The sequence below is a fragment of the Accipiter gentilis genome, chromosome 6 (genome assembly GCF_929443795.1).
Source record: "Accipiter gentilis chromosome 6, bAccGen1.1, whole genome shotgun sequence".
In the NCBI taxonomy this organism is placed as follows: domain Eukaryota; kingdom Metazoa; phylum Chordata; class Aves; order Accipitriformes; family Accipitridae; genus Astur; species Astur gentilis.
This window is the reverse complement of record NC_064885.1, coordinates 16941650-16960699: the sequence shown is the minus strand read 5'-3', so window position 1 is coordinate 16960699 and position 19050 is coordinate 16941650. Positions and strand designations below refer to the sequence as shown.

Genomic DNA, 19050 nt, shown 5'->3' with positions numbered 1-19050 from the left:
GTAAGCAAAGTGGACAGACTGGTTGAGAGAATAAGGAGAGCCTGTGGGCATTTCCCTATGGAACATCCCAACATAAGGGTGATTGCATTCTCGGCCTTCCCAGAGGGCTCTCCTGAAGCCTTTTATACAATCCCACATGGAAAACAGGATTTTATAGCTGAAGAAGTAGCTACAAAGATGCTTTCTAAAGTATTCTGACTTTGCTGTTTACCTTGAAGAACTGATGGGCAACAGACGCTTTCAGTGAGGTAGCTCTTCTTGGCTTAAATCCCTCAATGACCTGGGTCCAGCAAAAAGTTCTGATCCTACAGCCAATAAGTTTACATACATCCCATTAATTTACCCTCACCCCTGCTCTCTTGACACTGCAGCCAGGCAGAGAGGGGAGCAGCTACCTAGCCTTACATTTTCTAATATACAAGTGAGGTATTCTCTGAAACTTCCTTTCCAGCTGCTCATCTCTTTTGTGTATAACTATGAGATAGTCCCTACTTGTACTGTAGAAGATCAAGCTGAAAGTGCTAAACACTTGCCCTCCAAAGGTGCATGCATTATACTGCACTATGTGGTCCTAATTACTGAGCCTAGTTATGCTGGTGTAATGCATACTGCCTTTCCAGGCACCCTTCCTCATGGAGAGGACTCCAGTAAAAAAATTTTAGCCAAACTGTCTGGTTGGATTTAAATAAATTAATTGGCCTGGCTAAAATTTATTGCCCTTTGGCATTAAACTGAGCATATGAAACTAGACAGTTACAGTCTGCTGCGATGTCAAGCCCATCTGTCTTCCTCTCCTTGTGGCATAATCATCACTGTCAGTCTCTGACATCCTGACACCGCCACTTAGGCAGCTCTAAAATGTGAAAATTCTGATTCTCCCTGGAGCTGGAAACAATGAGCCAGTGCTGGGAGTCAGTTTTATCAAAGGTGCTGCTGTGCACAGAGCTTGACAGGTCAGTACAGGTTCTAAGTCATGTGTCTGCCAAAAGCAGGCAATGCTTCTGAGTGGCATCATCTCTTGAAACTGAGCAGAGAAATTTGACAGAGGATGAGACCAGAGTTCCAGCTCAAACTGAGCCCGTGGACTTCCCTTCTCCAAAAGATCAGCTGTAATTTATAAGAGAACCAGTAGAAATCTGCATTGTGAAAAGCCTGCAGGAACCTAAGGATATTGCCATCATTTGCAGTAATCACTATTCTCCCCCTTCTGTTGGGAAAACAGGCCATTGTGGAGATAAGGCGTCTAAAATATTATCACTGGTCTCAAGAAATGCATTTAATCTTTCCCCAAAAGAATAAAACTGGTACCTGTCAGCTAAGAGTTCTTCTGAAAGCAGAAGCTAGCAGTTCTACAGAAAGGACAGTATAGGCACCTCTGACCAGCACTGCGAAGGTCCATGGGGTTCTCAGGAGTGAATCACCACAGTCCTGACACCAAGTGGGGCATCCATGCTGCATCTCTTCATGTTCAGCAGCATCCTACAGCAACTATATAAATGCCAGGGCTGGGCAGGCACAATCCCTTCTCCTTACATGAAGATGACCAGCAGGTCTGACACAAATGGGTTCTTCACAGGTAGGGATGTCACTTCATATATGACCATGCTACATGATTTAGGACAGAGAGCAAACACATCTGGGGAATGTCGTAAACAGCTCAGGAAGAGGAATCATTATCTGCATTGTACCCAGAAGGGATATGGACTTTAACACTCTGATTAAGAAAAGGGACCATAGGGTCCTTCAAACCCACCGGTGACTTGAATCTGTGTGCCATTCAAAGCTCTGAGAATAGCAGAGTAGTTCATTGATCTCAGAACACTGATGTCTGAAAACAAGATGACGTCAAATATTATTGCTGGTGTTCCAAAATCTGCCATATGCCCTCCATAAGATACTTCTTAAGAGCATTTTTATGCCTAACTATTCTTAAATCATTTTTTTTCCCCATGATCTTTCTCCTGTGCGATTCCCAGCTCCCCCTAAGCACTCTAGAGTTCTCCACAACATCCTATGGCTCCCTCCTAGTCTTCCACATTGTACAAAGATGCAAACCCCTCACATGACAAGCTGCTTCCTGACAACTCAGCTGACTTGCTGTGAACATTTCAGTGCTGAGCTTCTAGCACAACTTCCATTTTTCAGGCTAACCAGAGCCAAAGACCTAGAAGGAACTGAACTCAACAAAAGCTGCTCTTTCCCACAGTGACCAGTCCTTCCAGCTTCAGAGTGGCAGCAGTTGTGCAGACTGAGATTATAGAAAGCCATCACAGAAAAACATCCATCCAGGGTGTCCATCCACAACTGTCAGCCTCAGCTGAAAGCAGCTCCCACAGAGACCAGAAAATTAGTCATTTCAAACCCTAGAAAGGAGATTCACTAATCAGTGTCTACCCTATTTTACCAGCTAAATACGATGTTGAATTCTCTTCATTTCTAATGCAATACAGATATTTTAGCAGCATAACTGTATTATTTACCTACCATTTCCCACTGAGTCAGATTCCAAAAATGGTATGTCTTATTATGGGCCACTAGATACAGTGGAAGAGAAACTCAGTGTGAAATTTCATGTTGCAAAGCTCACTGCGAGGTCATTGGTCTACCAGTGCAGAGCAAACTATTTCTTTAGGCTGGTTATGAAACCTCCAATTCAGAGAAACGAGGATCATCTAAAAATCATTTGATTACATTTGATCTGAGCTCAAAGAATAGAAGTACTACAACAGTGAATACAAATAGTCACCTTCAGCAGCACGAGAGAATCTAACTTGTTTGAATTAATGCAATCACGTGTATTAGAAAGAAACAGTACACATGTGAAATAGCATAGCACTCTGAAAGATGCTTGTGTGAATTTGGGTTAGCATCCCTCTCAGCACAGCACTCTTTGTCCTGGGCAGCAGAGGGCACTGCTTTTATGGCCTGATTTAACTAGAAAAGCAGAGAAAGCCTCTAGAGAGGCTAGAACCTGTATTGCAAAAGGTCCTATACCATACTCCAGCAGTTTCTTTCTACTTAGAAATACATTTCTTACAGTCACCTCTTCTTTATGCTGCACAATGGTGCTTCAATTTGCAAGTGGTGAAGTCAGGAATAGCTGGTGCAAACACATGTTAACCAAACCTTTATATTTTGTCACACTACAACAATTTTTTGCTCTTTTAGAGATAGATGATAGATAGATAGATACAGATAGATAATGTTTTTCCTATTCCTCTTTCTGTACAATCTGAATCTTAAAAAGTCTAAGACCAACAGTATTTTCAGGGAGAAGAATTTTAAAAACTAATAAATTTTCAGTAAAAATAGCTACTGTAGGTATCAAAATGCTATTACTGTCAAAATCTCATATTTCACAGGATCATACAGAATAATAACCACTAACATACACAATTCTAATTAAGTATCCTTCCAGCATGCAGCCAATGGAGATCCCAATCCCAGTCTGCCCACCTATTCCACGCAGTCTCTTCTTGTCAGGTTTTTCAGCTCAGTCATGGTTTCATTCCCTGGCAAGGTCTAGGCTTTGCCCTCCAGCTCTCCCAATCTGATCTGCTTCATCTGGACATACCCTCACCCTGAGGTCCTCAACCAATATCTTCGTTTCACTCCTTTTCTATCAGGTTCAACTTGTAATTCCCCACACAATTTCCCAGACCCATGATTCCTCTCTCCTCCCTCCTGTGGCTCATCTCAGTGTCCTGCCATTCCCCAGGCTCTTCACCCTTTGGTTCCTCATACAGACTTACTCTCCCACCCCTCCTTCTAGCTCCAGTGCTACATTTTACAGCCTTTTCCAACTCACCATTTCCTGAAGCACCCAGCTGTGGATGAGTCCTCTCTTCATAGGAGTCTCCTGGTCCAGAAGTACACCCCTCCCTCTCCATGCTTGAGTCTTGCTCTCTTTGTTTTTCAGACAAGTAGTTTTCTCATTGTGCTGCCTGGACCTAGCACAAGGATCACTGAGGATGCAGCAGAAACGGCCTTTATTCACAGTGCCTAGAACTGGACCAGGCAGTTTTTACAGCTGCAATATCAGAAATGTTTCTCTCAGCCCTGAGCAGGGCACATGTTCTCTCCATGGCCAGCAGCTCAGGCAGGGATTTTAGACCCTAAAATCTAAGTCTAAAGTTTGTGTGTATTGCAGAAAGTGGAAAAGAGCCTATAATTTCTAATGGATTTTCCTAAATGTGGCAAAGACAAAGCACTGGCAAACGCTGAATTTCAACTCCTATTTCAACAGAAACCAAAGCTTTTCAAAGGATAGAACGCCAGGTTTTCTGTTTTCCTTTAACAGGGATCCAATAATATTTTCCTAAGCATAAGAAATTGCTAATTGTTTTTAATATATAAAAAATAACCTGTCTGTGGCAGATGGTCGGTAAGTAAAAATGTAACCCTGATGATTATGAGCATCAAAAGGTTAGAAGCACCTAAAGGTAAGGATCTGATAATAGGAAGTTCTGAACACTTCTAGTTATCAGTAAGGCTGCCAGCCCCAACAGATATAATTAAGGTATTTTGATGAAAGCTTAAGGAGGTTCAGGAGAACAGATGTGCTCTTGGCCTTTAGGATCCCTAAAAATATTAGGGATGAGGAGTTCCACTTATCTTCCACTAAAAAGTCAAAAACCAGGAATAAAAATTGCACAGACATACCCATTGTCAAAAGCACTGCTAAAAATCACATGTGAACAGAGAAAACCTGAACGGCATGAACCTGGAGTATGAAAATATCCTTGACTAGGTATAACATTATTCAAATCTATTACTAACTTCACACTTCTCCACAAATTTTGTTAGCTCAGATTAAAACAGTGCTTCTTACCTCATCTTGTGGCCTTTCTTGGTGTGAAACTCCCACTAACTAGAAGGATTTGGGGAATTTTTCATGAATAAGATATGCTGGACTGCCTCTTCTCTTTTTAGTTTCTGGACAAGGAGGTCTAATTTCTAAAAACTGCTATAAGAGAATATTAAAAAAATGCATTTCAATGTCTTTTAAAAACAAGCTCTTCACACAGCTTTATTCTAAGGATTACTTTTGAGTTTAGGTGCACATAAGAAATCTTAATTCAAATGATTAACCATTTTTCAAAATTACTAGTGCCTGAAAATACAAGCCAAGATTGGAAATTCATCCCCCAAACATAACTTAAATGAGATAATTGTAATAAACTAATTATAAACTCACACCAATTATCACATTTTTAATGCAACCATGGATCAGGTCAGCCAACATTTAAAAGCTTTTCCAACAGAAGTACAGTGAAGCTGGGAACAGTCTGCAACCACAGGAACCCCTTCTTTGTGAATGTATGCAAGCTCAGACTGGTTATCCTTTGTCCACAGGGAGCTGAACCACGGTTACGCTCATGTCAACCAGAGCATGGCCATCGTTAGATGGCCGTGAGGATCATTTCTAGTGCCTGCCTGCTTGGGGATTCTAAGAATTCCAGAGACAAAACTGCACTTTGGTCTGTCAGGGTGTTGCATGGCTTCTGTCACCAGCAAGAGCACAGGGCATGCAGCACCGTTTGTGTGGTGCTGGGGTAGGATTTTTAACTAGTTGCTTTAATGTATGTTGTTCTAGTAGGCAGATTCTTTCTTCTCCCCTACAACTAGACAGAGAATTATAGGATGAAATACAGGGGTTTTGGTCAGAAAACTGATTTGTCATGATGAGATTCTACTGATTTTGATGATATGGGGGAAAGCTGTTTAGGCTCTGTATCAAATTCATTGTTGATACGGTGAAAGAGAAAAGAAAACCTCCTCCAAACTCCTACCCAGATGGTTAAGATTAGTTGGACCAGGAACTTCTCCCTGAGCCTGCAGTTCCACAGCAGTGTAAAATAATCCACGGTGGCACTGCCATGGTCCTGCCATCCATCTGCATGTCTGCCACCTCCGCTATGCTGGCACTCACATTGAGCTCACCCTATAGTGAGACAACCCAGACACACACAAAGCTAGTTCTACCAAAAAAAAATAATCATTTTCCACCAGTTTAACTGCCCAAACTTGCCCACCAAGAATAAGATGAGCGTCAGCATTGGCATAAAAGTGGAGGTAGAAATCTGAAAAGTGGAATTGAGCAGCTAAGTCAGCTTAAACTGCATGCAAAGTCCTAATAATTGCGGAAGTAGGGAGGAAGAAACAGGCAGCTATGCCAGAGCTATTCTGCTTAGCAGAAATAGTCTAGCATTGACTCACCTAAAGTGGTGTCTGGTGAATAAGGCATTCACCAGGTTCAAGCACCTTTCCCAGTGACCAGAGAAAGCAGAGCAGCTCCAGGAAGAGAGACTGATCCACCCTGGAACAGGCAGTAACATGTGGAATGTGAGGGAATGACACAGCTGTGACTCCAACCTGGAATCCCCACACCCAGCGTGAACATCCCAGCCACCAGACAGTTGTGAGAGAATCAGTTGTTTGCCTGCCTTCCTTTTTCATGACAAACTTTGAAAGCTTTGTTTTGCCCCCAAACAGAAAAGCAAGATTTAGAAAAACACAACCATTTTTGTAGGACAAAAATATTTCCTTCTCACTAAATATAATTTTTTGCTCTGGTTACAGAGCGCTGGGAACACTCTGTCACCTCACTTGGGAGAAAAAGTAGTTCTCGGGCACTTGTTCTGTTTACAGGTGTATGTCAACATGAAGTATGAGAATAAGCCTGGAAAGGAAGAAAGAGCAACATTTTTGAAAGACCAAATTACAACTAAAAAGAAAAAAGTTCTAAAGGAAGGAAAAGTAGACTATTAGTCACTGCTACACAGTGGAACAGATCTGAGACACAAAAATACATGCTGTGGCCTCCCATAGCTTCCAAGATTTTCATTATCATTATTACTTTTACTGATCCTTTCGGGTTTTCATCTCACACCAAAAGTGAAATTATTTTGGAAAATTTGAAGGAAAAAGGAAGAAAGGTTGGATCAAATTACCAGACAGTTATGGGATCCTGAAAAGATGCTTTCTATTTTTGAATGTTTTTCATAACATGACTGAGACATAAGAAATTTCAATTTGCAACAGATTTAACCCTTAGGAGTGAAGCAATATGAGGGGTTAGAATCTGTTACTCTCAAAGCATACTTCTGAAACTTTTTAAGTAGATCCAGAAGTTATATTTAGATATACATTCATTCTAGCAGTGTCAGTAAGAGCTTATGCACTGACTTCCCTTTGTATACTAAGGAGAAGTCCTCACTGCTTTTGGTCCTTCCCTTTAGAAAACTGTAAACAGCATCCCCACTTTTCCAGAATTCAAGATAACAAAGAGGTTTGGTACAGTTAATGTCCTCCCTCCCCTCTTCTAAGAAAGAAGCTTTTTAGCATCCTACCCACTTATTAAAACCCTTGACAGTATTCTTGTCCTGGCAGCCAGCCACCAAAACATCAGTCATTAGGCAGAGCTTCAGATAGTCTCTGCTGCTTTATCCCTTCTACAATGTTTTGGCAGCCCCCTCACTCACCTGTATCCTCAAACCCCCTAGCCCCAGTGTTTAATGGCTGATAACCCACTTTCATCCCATATTGACCATCTACTTCATGACAATCTCCCCCCCATACAGCCCCAGCTGTCAGGCTCTTTTCCTCCTCCTCCGAGTGCAAAACAGGCTCCAGCTCTCACCCTCACCCTGATTTTTCTGATCAGTTGTGTGGTCCTTCCGACCTCCCAGTCTGGGACTGACAGTCTTCTCTGAGTCCTCAATGACATTTTCAGCTGTTTTTCTCTCCCATTCTGCCTCTTAATAACTTAAGGACTGAGCTCTCAAGTGTGCTGGATCGAGATCTAGTTCACATGAGCTGAAGGAGTTTTTCTGAATGTATAGTCATGCGCTGATTGGAAGCTATCCTGATATACCATTTAGCAAATACAATATAAAAATGATAAAAAGGGAACCATTTTACACATAGAGACCAACACATGGGGTTTATGTTGTTGCATAAATTACGTTATCACGTACAGAAAAAAAACCATGGTTATTTATGCACAGGGAGAAAGGGAACATGAGGAATAGCTGAGCATTTTCTACTGTTCACTCCTCAATTGCAATGTGGTGCAGATGACGTTTTTTTGCTGAGGGTTACTAACGTGTAGGGAAGAGCTGCACCCAGCCTGCCTGCAAGCACTCGAACGGATCCGAGGGTGTAACTGTACTCTGGAGCTCAAGAGGATTTATCCCTGAGGCAGAAAAACAATTACCTGAACGAAGACAGATATAGATCATTGAGTACTGAGATACTTACTGCCTAAATGAGACATATATCCTTATGGAAGTAGCGACGCTAAGGAGGGGGAAATGGGGGAAATGACCTGGGTGCAAAGCCCTGCTGGAGGAGGAGAGGCGGATAGCAGTCAGTCCTGTGGGGTAAAGGGTGCGGTGCCCGGCAGGAGGGATTAGGCTGAGTTTCCCAGTTACAGTCCTCCATCTCAGTGTTTCATTCCCAGAGAAGAAATGCACCATATGCACCAGATCTGGAAGCAACTCAGGAGACCCCCCCCCTCCCACTCCCTTTTCTCCCTCAAAGCCTGCGCCAGCCACACATAGGCAGAGAGGTGCAGGGGATGGGGGGCAGCGCTATGCCCCGGGTCTGAGGGAGGAGAGGTTAGTGCCAGGGCAGGACCCCCTTCCCGCTGTGGGGTGGCTGTGCATGGAGGAGAGGAGCTGGGGCCCGGGCTGGTGCATGGGGTGGGATGGGGTGTGGGGGTGCTTGCTGGGGGAGGGTGCCTTGCTGGGGAGGGAGGGAAGGGATGGAGAAGGGGCTTCCCTGAATCTAGGGAAGCAGCCTTTCTGCAGGAGAGCAGAGGGGATGGAGGTAGGGGGGCCTGTGAAGGTGGGGGGTCCCTGGGGCAGGGATTGCTGCCTTTTGGGGGGGCCTTTGGGGAGGATGGAGTCAGCCTCCCGGAGGAGGAGGGACCTGTGTTGGAGTGCTGGAGGGGAGCTGGGGGGCTGAGGAGGTCTCTGTGGGCAGGGGTGCCAGGCACAGGGTGGGGGGCTGCAGGGGGTCAGGGACTCTGAGAGCGGAGGTTGTGAGGCGGGGGGGGGAATCTGAGGGGTCTGTGAGGGCTCAGAAAGGATTTTGGAGGCTCTGAGAGGGGCTGTGGGGGCACTCAGGGGTCGTGTGGGAGCCCTGAGGGCTGAGCCTGGGCGACTCCGAAGGGGCTGCGGGGGGCTCTGAGGGAGCGGGGTTGGGGAACTCTAACAGGCTCTGAGGGGTCTCGGAAAGGATTTGGGGAAGACTGAGGGGGCTCCGCGAGGATTCAGTAGAGCTCTGTGGGGCCTCAGAGGAGATCTGGGAACACGGAGAGGGGCTGCGAGGGGCTAGGGAGCTCTGAGGAGCTTATGGGGGCCCGAGGGAAGGTTCTGAGGGGATTTTGAGGGGTCTCTGTGGGGAGAATCTGTGGGGATCCCTGAGGGGGGGGCTCTGCGGGGATTTGGGGGGAGAGCCCGAGGGAGTTCTGGGGAGGTTTGGGAAGGCTCTGAGGGGATTTGGGTGGAGAGCACCTGGAGACGCCTGACAGGGGGTCTGAGGGGAGGCTCTGAGGGGACTCTCTAGAGATTTGGGGGGGAGAACCCATGGGGACGCGGGGGGGGGGGGATCGTCTGAGGAGAGGCTCTGAGGGGGCTTGGGGGCTCAGAGGGTCTCGAGGGGCTGCGGGGGCGCCCCGGGGGCGGCCGCATCTCCCCTCTCCCTCCCGCGCAGGCTTCTGCCTTCCTACCCCCGTTACCGTGGCAACCGCCCGGGCTCCCCCAGCCCCGCGCCGCCGCCGCTGCCGCCGGAGCTGCTCGGCAACCGCCTGCCGCCGCCGGCCATGGAGCTTCTGGCCGCGGCACTCAGCGCCGCCTGCGCCCTCGACCAGGACGGGTCGGCGGGACAGCCCGGCAGGTGAGCGGGGTGGGGTGGTGGATACTGGGGAGGGGTGCGAGGGGCCGCGGGCGGAGGGGCGCGTCCAGCCGCCGCGGCTGAGGGTGCCTCCGTCCCCCCCCCAGGGAGCCCCCCGCGGCCGCTGAGGAGAGCCCCGCCGCCGCCACCGCCGAGGCGCCGCCGCCCGCCCACCCCATGACGGCCGATTCCTGGAGGAACCTCATCGAGCACATCGGTAAGGAGCCGTCCCCCGTGGAGGGGATCCGGTCGGGGGGGAGGGGGGGGGGGCGTTGTCCGACGGCCGCGCTCTCCCACAACTTCGTCGCTTTTGCCGTTCCCCGCACTCGCGGCAGCACAGCAGCCCCTAGAGGTGCCGCCGCGGCGGGCCGGGCCCCTCGCCCGAGCCGAGCCGCCGCCTCCCGCCCCCCTAAACCCCCCAAACCAGCAGCATTTAGCGAACGAAACCCAGATCTAAACCCAAGCGGTACATGGCAGGAGGGAGCCTCAGGCAGGGGTAAGGCAGCTGTGTTGCGGGAACCCAACTGTCCTCGCTGGGAAAATCTCTCTGTTGGTGTAAAACCTAGTAACCATGGCCTTAGCGGTGGCTTTTTGCTGGTTTTAGGGGCAGCAGGTTTGCACGCTGCCTGGCAGGAGATTTAATGGTGTCGCTGAGTAGCTTTACCTCTGTTCTTCTTGTAATTACAAAGCAGTTAATCGTTAAGGCAACAGCCAACTTTCTGCTGAAATCTGATTTTCCATACTCAAAAAGGCATAAGATTAAATTATTGGGTCAACCATCCTGTTGGATGTTAGCTGTATGCACTGGGGTCGGTGTGTATTTTTAACAGCCGCTGGTGTAGCATTTGCAATGGAGAAGTAAGTTATTTTACCATTTGTGGTCTCTTTGTAAAGGCAGAGTTGAGGTTATCTGGGTGGCTGTGGAGGAGAAGACTGTTAGGCTTTTGCTCTTGTGGGGGTTTTTTTGTTTGTTTGTTTTGGGTTTTTTTGTGGGATGCAGAGAGGAGCTTCACAGCTTGTTTCTTGGTTTCCCACATCTGAATTGTGACATTCCTCAGAGAGGTTTGGGTAACTGCAAAGTTAACCCCCATCCTGAGGCAGGTTTTATGGTGGGAATATAGAAGCTTCGTTTTTAAACAGTTACATTCAACTTCAGGAAGTGAAACTGCAAGATACTTGAATCCAGAGGAACTGTAGCACTTTGCATGGGAAAATTGGGTAGATAACTATCATGAGCAGCAAGGCAAACCTCCCGGGCAGGAAAAAGGAGAATTCTCACACTGTTTCTGAGAGGAGAGTGGCTGCAGTTTGGTGTCAGGTCGTGGCAGCCAGGGCTGATTCTTGGAGTGCCTGATGCCACAGGGACAGTGCTGGGGAAAGAGGCTGGTGTGAAACCAGCAGCCTCCCAGTGTCTGTCAGACAAAACAGCTGAGTTCAGGGCCTTCTGGAGGAAAGTGGTGAACAATTTGCATGGATGTTACCAGATCTGTTACTTGCTTTTGGCTGTGTAGGTACTAATCTCCCAAGGCAAATGTGTCAGTATATTGTCAGTTTACTGGGACTGTGCTGCTAAGAGGCATAATAAAAATACTAAAACCAGCAGGACTTCAAAACAACCTATATTCATATGTATTTTTATGTGCTGTATATCAGAAGGAAGCTGTGTGATAGCTCTGCATGCATCAGTATAACTGCAAGTAGGTCTGTTGCACCTTGATGGAGGAGACAGGGTTTTGGCAACCAGAGATGCAAGGCTAATCCTCAATAGACAGGTCATTTCAAATGGCTGGAACATACTCACTCCTTTCCCTCCCTCCTGCCTTTCAGGCATTAATGGACTTTTTGCCTGAAACTGGAGCAGAGAATTTCAGAGAAAACATCTCTGGATCCCCTGAGATTTTACATAGCTTTCAGTGTAATAACGTTTACTTTAAAAGCACTGCAAAGTCTCTAAGGTGAGGATTTTCCACAATTAGTAACTAGTTTTTCAATTCCCCTCCCAGTTTTTGAGAGAGCTGGGAAGGGAGACTGTGGCAGCAAAATTAAATGGAATAAACACAAAGGGGGAAGTCTATTAGGTACTATGCAAACTATGTAAACACCCCTTGGGAAGATCAGCCTTAACCACTTAAGCCAACAGGTGACACCAAGCCAATGCTCTGACCACACAGTTAACCTTTAGCCAGATCACAGCAGTAGGGACAGTTGGGACATAAAGCAATGAATGGAGCTTGTACAGGTCTCTGACATTTTGTACTTGTTCGCTTACTAAACATAAGCATTGTATCTTCTGAGTGACATTCAACTACTAATCTCAGCTTCTTTCTACACATTCAGTCAGTTCCCAGATATATTGCTCTCCTTTCAATGTCAAAACCCTGTTCCCTGACCTTGCATCTGTTACACCACCCATCCTGTGCCATGACCATCTCCTGCTTCATCTAGAGTAGGCTTTTGCATGGCTTCTCTCCCTTTCTCTCATCTAAGCTTTTGCTGTACCCATTGTAACCTCTTTACCAACATATGGATAGACCTTTTACAGCAAGATAGTGAGTATGTCTTTTTTCCTTGCTAGCACAACCCTCTTAGTTTCTTCCTATGCTTCTTCTGCCTCAACATCTACCTGTCTTTTGTCTTTCTTCTGGTATCACTTTTCTGCTTCCTCCCCATATTGCTGTCTGTGGCAGAGCTTCAGCCAGTCTCTCTTCAGCTCCCTCCTTAAAATGAGTTACCTTGTTGTGATTTCCGAATGAGTTCTGGTGGTAGATGCCTTTGGTCTATCAATGTCCCCATGCCCGTATTTGCCTTTGCCTGCCACTGAGGGCTCCGCAGGTCTTACCTGTTCGGTTGGTCAGATGGGGAACCTGGAAACAAGAATAAGTTTCATTGTCTGGATTTTATTTCCTTAAAAGTAAAGGGGAAATTTGTCTTGAGGATCTTTTTTAAAGGGCTCCTCTCCAGATCTGCACAAGGGACACTAAATCCCCCTTACACAAAATATCCTTAATTGCCTCTGACTTGCAGGGCAGACCCACCAGCACAACATGGCTGTACAGTCAGACACTGAAGTATCATTATCTCCAATATGAGTAAAATAGATTATACTTCAGTTTCCCAGCATGTTTTCCCTTGAGTCAAGTGCTGTCCATACTGCTGCAGGGTGTTACCTCCCAGCCTGTCCTGCTGTCTGGAGTGCAGTTTGGTGGGGTAGAAAGTGCCCAGTGCCCTACCACACCAAAGCCTGCAAGCACAGGCTGAGTTTACAGATCAGCACCGCTGAAAGCAGCTCCGATTCAGCAGGCTCTCTGCTCCATTCCTGAAGGAGCCTTTCCACCCTGCTACATCCTCAGCACCCTCACTGATGCTAAATAACAGGCGGAAATGCTTAGGAAAGTCATATAAGCCTAGCTGACGCAGAGGTAAATTATATAAGTAGCAGCAGCATGCAAAACTTCAGGGGAAGTCTCCTCTCTTCAGTTATTGTGTAGGAAGCTAACAGAAGACTGTATGGTTTCCTAGGCACAGCTACCCTTATTGCTATTTTAATCCACTGTTGAGCATCTTTCCAGGGAGAACAGATAGCAGGATATACTTGCAGACTGCAGTAATGCTGTCCTTGTGCCTGTGCTTTTCCCCAGCATATTTCTGATACAGTTTTTAACAGTGACTGGTATGGAGCTTTGTGAAAACTGACCCAGAGATTTAATAGGCAGTAACATCCATGTTTCTGCCCTCCCTAGACAAACTCCCAACCCAGTTGTCTCTCATCTTATTACACATGGAATTTGCTTCTGAGATCCAATATCGTGAATGCCAGATAGATTTTAACCCCTAAAGATTCAGGCAAAAAAAAAAAAAGTAGGGTTGTGGGGGTTTTTTAACATCAGGGGCTTTATTAATTCATATTAAACTTTGCAATTCAAGTATAAACCAAGGGAGATAACGTAAATTGCGCTCCTTCAGTTTGAGTGAGGAGAGTGACTCAGAGCAGGCTCATGCTCTCTTGTCTTTTCATATCTTCTAAATTACATTTTATTTTCAAGCAATTAATATTCTGGGTCCTGTAGATGGCTTAGAAAGAGAAATGGGACAGTTAGAAAGCCCTAGGAGAGACAAAGGATCTTCTAAAGATGGCCAAGGAATTTCAGGATTCCTACCTTTTTTGTGCTGTCATTTAAAATCAGGGGTGGGGGCAAATTCTGTGCAATTTTGTCTGCTCCTGAAGTTAGTAAGTGAAACTCAGAAGACACCTCATGTGATTGATGTGCTGCAAGATGGTATGAATTCAGAGCCTTTTCCTTAGTGCTGTGGCATTCAGGTACCTTTTGAATGTTAATTTCTTGCCTTCATTCATCTTAGAAACCGAGAAGGAAAACAGAAAGAAATTAAGCAACATGTCCAAGGCTAACCATGAGGTCAATACCAAAACAAACTAGTAACTGTAGCTTGTTGTCCCAATGCTTCACCTGTCCAGCACCTTAACAGCAGCTCAGTGTTTCCTTAAGGATTTTCATGGCCATCCAATTGCTCCTTTAAAGTAGTTTCAATATATGCATTATTACTTTTCCAGACACACACTTACACATACCTATCAGTCTATATAACTTGAAACATAATAATATTGCAGAGAAAATCAAGGTTTAAATAACAAACTGCTTCTTTTATGTCTTCTGATTGATCATGGATTCATCTGATTGTGTTACTAAATGTTTTGTGAGAGCAGATTGTTGACAATACTTTGGATTTAGAAATGGCCTTCCATTTATAGTTTCCACTTCTGGCTGAAATAGGAATGCCATGATTGGCTTTTTGCTCAGCACGGAAGTGATCTCTCTCACCTTTGCTGAGGTGAACTAATGCAAAACAAATATCCTTTCCCACAATACATTTCTACTCTTTTGTTCAGTTGTAACCTCTCAGACCTATTATGTTGCCTCCTAGGACTCTTGTATCAGGAATATCGAGATAAATCCACACGCCAGGAGATTGAAACTAGACGACTGCAGGATTCACAGACAGACCCTGAGGAGCATTCACTCAGCGAGGAAACCCCATCTGAAGCAGAAGCTACAAGTACAACTGAAAGCAAAGCTCCACCACAAATCAGTTTACTAAGGAACTCCAACTCCAGGTTCAACTTATGGCAGGATCTTCCTGAGATCCGGAGCAGCGGGGTCCTCAGCATCCTCCAGCCAGACGAGATCAAGCTGCAGGAGGTAATGGGGGAATGTTTCTTGGCCGGGTTGTTGCTTAAAAGAGCGAGAGTGAATTAAGTCAAATGATCAAGATTTAAAAATGAAAAGCTTCGTAGAAGTCACAGACAAGCCTTGGCCTGCTGAGTACTTCTCGGTGTTGCACTGGTTAGCACCACTTGCTCTTTTTTTTGAAACTACAGATGTTCTATATGCTATTGCTGCTGGACATTTCTGTAGCAAAAAAGAACTTCTTTTCTCTTTTCTGATTCAGCATTAGGAGCAATTTACAAAGGAAGAGAGATAATGAAGAGGCTCTTGCAATAAAGCTTTTGGTTCCCACTGCACATTAATCCTCTTCTGAAGTTACTGGCAGGATACATACTTTCCACCAGAAATGTTAGAAGAATTCAACCGTTAACTGTAATCTGTTTTAAATATGATGACATTAATGGAAAGGGAAGAGATGGAGATTGATAAACTTCCTTATTTTCAAATGTTGTTACTTGGAGTCTTATGCAAAACAGTAAAAAATAGTACAGGTATATTTGCATTTTAGCCATACAGTGCATGACATCACTAAGAGTCATACGCTGTTAATTTATAGGGCTGCATCAAAGCAGTAGGTGGGGGTAGCTGCTGCAATTAATGACAACATCAGTCACACAACAATTTATAACTGGTTGCTGTTTTAGATAGCGTGGGGAATGTGAGTGCTCTTTGTCAATGCATAGCACTGCATTTTTAGCCAGCAGTGGAGATGAACAAGCCTTGTTTAGTGTGTGGTGTGCACTGTAATACCAGCAGCGGGCCTTCAAAGGCTCGATTCTGAGCCCTACTATACTCCTGTGCCAGGATTGCTTCTGGTGAGACTGTTGCAGCAGTGTATCTGTTCAGCTGCAGCTCATAAGATTGTACCCAAAGGGCTGAAGAACATCTTGGGGTGTGAGCAGTTCCCCCTAAGTTTACTTGGATTTGCACAATCAACATTTTTTAATCCGTTGTGTATACAATGCCACCCTAGTCGTGGCCAAGACTGTAACTAACTTCACTGTTACACTGGAAAGGCTCATCTTGTGAACTGTAGGGGTGTGATGGGCAGTAATGATGTATTACTTACATCATTAGTAGAAGGGACCCATGTTTATACAGGGTAGCTTGGGCTGGCAGCACAGACTATTAGTGTGTCAGGGTTATGGCTGAAGGTGACTAAAGTAATTTTTTGCTTTCCCATGTTCTTATTCTGCAGTGGTTATTTCTATATCAGATTTGTTCTGCTTACCTGGCAAAACACAGTGCTTCTAACTGCCAGCGTTAAAAACACGGTCTGGCATCTGAAAGATTACAAGCTTTTGTTTTTCTTTCTGCTTCAAAATGAAGAGTCTTTTGCAGAGAAACATTTGCTTAAAAGTTTGCATTATAGATTTCAAACCCTGCCATTTCTGTTTAGTTACTTTCATTACCTGTAGGTGTCTTAAGGAAAAAATCTCTGTGCTGCTGAACCCCAGCATCAAGTGTGCTGAATTTTCTTCTCTCTGCTTAAATAACAAGAGAAATAAAGCAGATGGAGATGGGACAGTGCTGCCTTAAAGAAGTGCTGTGCTTTCTCCTGATGTTAGTTTATCAGAGCTGAAATTTTCTTCCTGTTTGTTCTGGGATTAGCACAGTAAGAGATTATAAAATTGCTAGAAGCCAGAAAGCTGTGAAATTGGCTGAACATTGAATAGATAAAGTGGAGAATTTGCTTTGTGAGGAGAGTCAAGGACAGAAAACAAGAAGGGCTGGAGAAATCACTGATGGAATTAAAGAGATGATGTTGAATTCAGCCTTGCTATAAGCAAGCACTGCTTCCTCCTGCAGCGCTGGAACTGTACTTACATTGGATATGAATTGAGAGTGTAAGCTGTACATAAGGGCTTGATTAAGTGAATGTAAAGCTCCATGAAGCAGAACTGGAGGAATTTACCTGAAGTACAGGGCAGCAGAAATTCTGGAGTAAATGTCTTAAGGACAAAATCATACCGTTCTGACCCATTTTATCTTCAAAGCTGTGGTAAACGCAGGGACTAGAAGAACTTGGAGCCCTTCAGCCAGGACAGGTAGGAGAAAAGTATTATTTAGACCACAGGGAGGAATACCGGTACACAAATGGAAAGAAACTTGAAGCAAATACCCCTGTTCACAGTTGAGGAAGGGAACACCACCATAGCTGTGATGGAGCAGGGCTTAAATAGTCAAAGAAAAACTTGCTTATCTGCAGTAATCTGCAAAATGAAAGAGACAAGAACAAGAGGAGGAGTCTGGTCTTCCTTATTGGCAATGATGGAAAATGACTAAGCAGGTTATCAATACAAGATAAAAAACAAGACACAGGTGTTTTTCAAGCATCAAAACAGGAAACTTGACTGGAAGAGCAATGGATGCTTGGAAAGTGTCAAGAAGGCAATTTGTCATTATCCCCATTGGAACAAATAAGCCAGAAAATGGAGTTTCAGGAAGGGGAAAAAAAACCCAACAAAACAACAAAGAAAAAAACAAAACAAAACAAACAAAAACCCCCACTCCACCTCCCCAGAACCATACCAAACCAAAAACCACATCCACCCTCCAGCAATTTCAGCAAAAAAGTGTTGCAGCATGGCCCATTAGCTGCAAGAACTCAAACAGAATTCAGACAGCAATGGTCTCTGCCACACCAGCCTTCTTCATCTGAAGCAAATGTGAGAGTAGGAGGATGTGAAACAACTGGAAGTGTCACAAAAAATGTGGGTGCAAATGCAGAAAAAGGAAGAACAAAGGAAAAAGCAAAAGACATGTTACAGACCACAGAGATCAGGGAAATACGAAAATTATGTGCTACTGGAATAATTATCAGAAATGACTAGGTAATTGATAGGGTAGTTTTAATTATCCAGACATCTGTTGAGCATTGAACACAGCAAAACATGAATCAACAAGGGCTTTTTTTTAACTGTCTAGAAAAGGTAATGGTACAAGAAGACCAAGCCAAAGGAAATGCTTTTTGGGTTCTGACATGGAGTCAACGACAGACAACATGCATGTAGCAGGAGGAAAAAGTGACTAGAGAGAAAACACACTGCCTGTTATTACATGTGATTTAGGTTAAAAAAAATTCTGTCACCAAGATACTAGGCTCTGAAGAGATAGCGGTCCAGAAATTAGAAGAAACAACATTTAATCAGTGAAACTTCTTCCAGTGTGAAACTTCTTTCAGTATGAACCTTAAATTAGATATTGGTATGGCCTTTTTGTGGAGTGGCTCCGGTTTATTCCTCTTCCCCAGTTCAGTTCTCTACCTTTCAGTTTGTCCTTTTTTTATTTACTGTATAGTTTCTTCATTTTGTCCTTGTTTTATTTACTGTATAGTTTCTTCATTTTTTCCTTTTCTGCTTGCTAACTGTATTGATTTTCCTACACCCTGTTCATCTTCTATGTTTTAGGACATTCTGAGCTGAGTGGAACTTGCCCAAAACAATTTACTAATTGTCCTAATAAAAATAGTTTAGCAAAGTATTCTCAATCTTTGAACTGAACCATTTTTGCCAAGATGTATGAGCTTTTATAAAGTTTTTGCCAGGGATTATTTGGATTCAGGTCACTTTGGTGTTAGAAAAAGGGGCAGAGACAGACGAATCTGCACCATGTGTCATGGTGTGAATTTAGATCAGAGAGCTACTGCTCTGAAAATATTACTTGCTCAAGCAAAAGAGGGACTTGAACGTGGTTGTGTGCACTGGTGACTTGGCCTCTGTGTGGAAGAGCACATGTGACAGGTAGGCATTCTTTCTCTCTTCTTCCATTTTCACAAAAATGTCCAGAAAATATTTCCTTTCCTTTGCTTCTTTGAGCAAACCTTAGATTTCAAACCTCCAGAGAGCTCTTGTGCTGGACTTACCGCACTTCTAGCAGATGGATGTCAGACTGGCCCTATGAAAGC

General features: G+C 44.6%; 2 protein-coding genes across 7 annotated transcripts in view; one reads left to right on the top strand and one right to left on the bottom strand.

The window, feature by feature from the left end:
• Positions 1-6643, bottom strand: part of NEU2 (neuraminidase 2) — a 35169-nt gene extending 28526 nt beyond the window's left edge. Inside the window, exons 1-3 of one of the 4 annotated variants that reach the window (XM_049803531.1) lie at positions 4832-6643; positions 3809-4030; positions 2485-2646 (exon numbers count right to left, since the gene is read on the bottom strand). The gene's annotated coding sequence lies outside the window, so the exon portion shown is untranslated. Of the gene's footprint in view, positions 1-2484; positions 2647-3808 lie in introns of all 4 variants that reach the window. The other 3 variants (XM_049803532.1, XM_049803533.1, XM_049803530.1) reach the window with 3 other exon arrangements.
• The window catches only part of NGEF (neuronal guanine nucleotide exchange factor), a 53158-nt gene that overhangs the window by 15269 nt on the left and 18839 nt on the right, over positions 1-19050 (top strand). The window contains exons 1-4 of one of the 3 annotated variants that reach the window (XM_049803527.1): positions 6833-8621; positions 9721-9903; positions 10008-10117; positions 14842-15116. In XM_049803527.1, the coding sequence (XP_049659484.1) occupies positions 9830-9903; positions 10008-10117; positions 14842-15116 (459 nt within the window). In that variant the 5' untranslated portion in view covers positions 6833-8621; positions 9721-9829. Of the gene's footprint in view, positions 1-6832; positions 8622-9720; positions 9904-10007; positions 10118-14841; positions 15117-19050 lie in introns of those variants that run through there. The other 2 variants (XM_049803528.1, XM_049803526.1) reach the window with 2 other exon arrangements.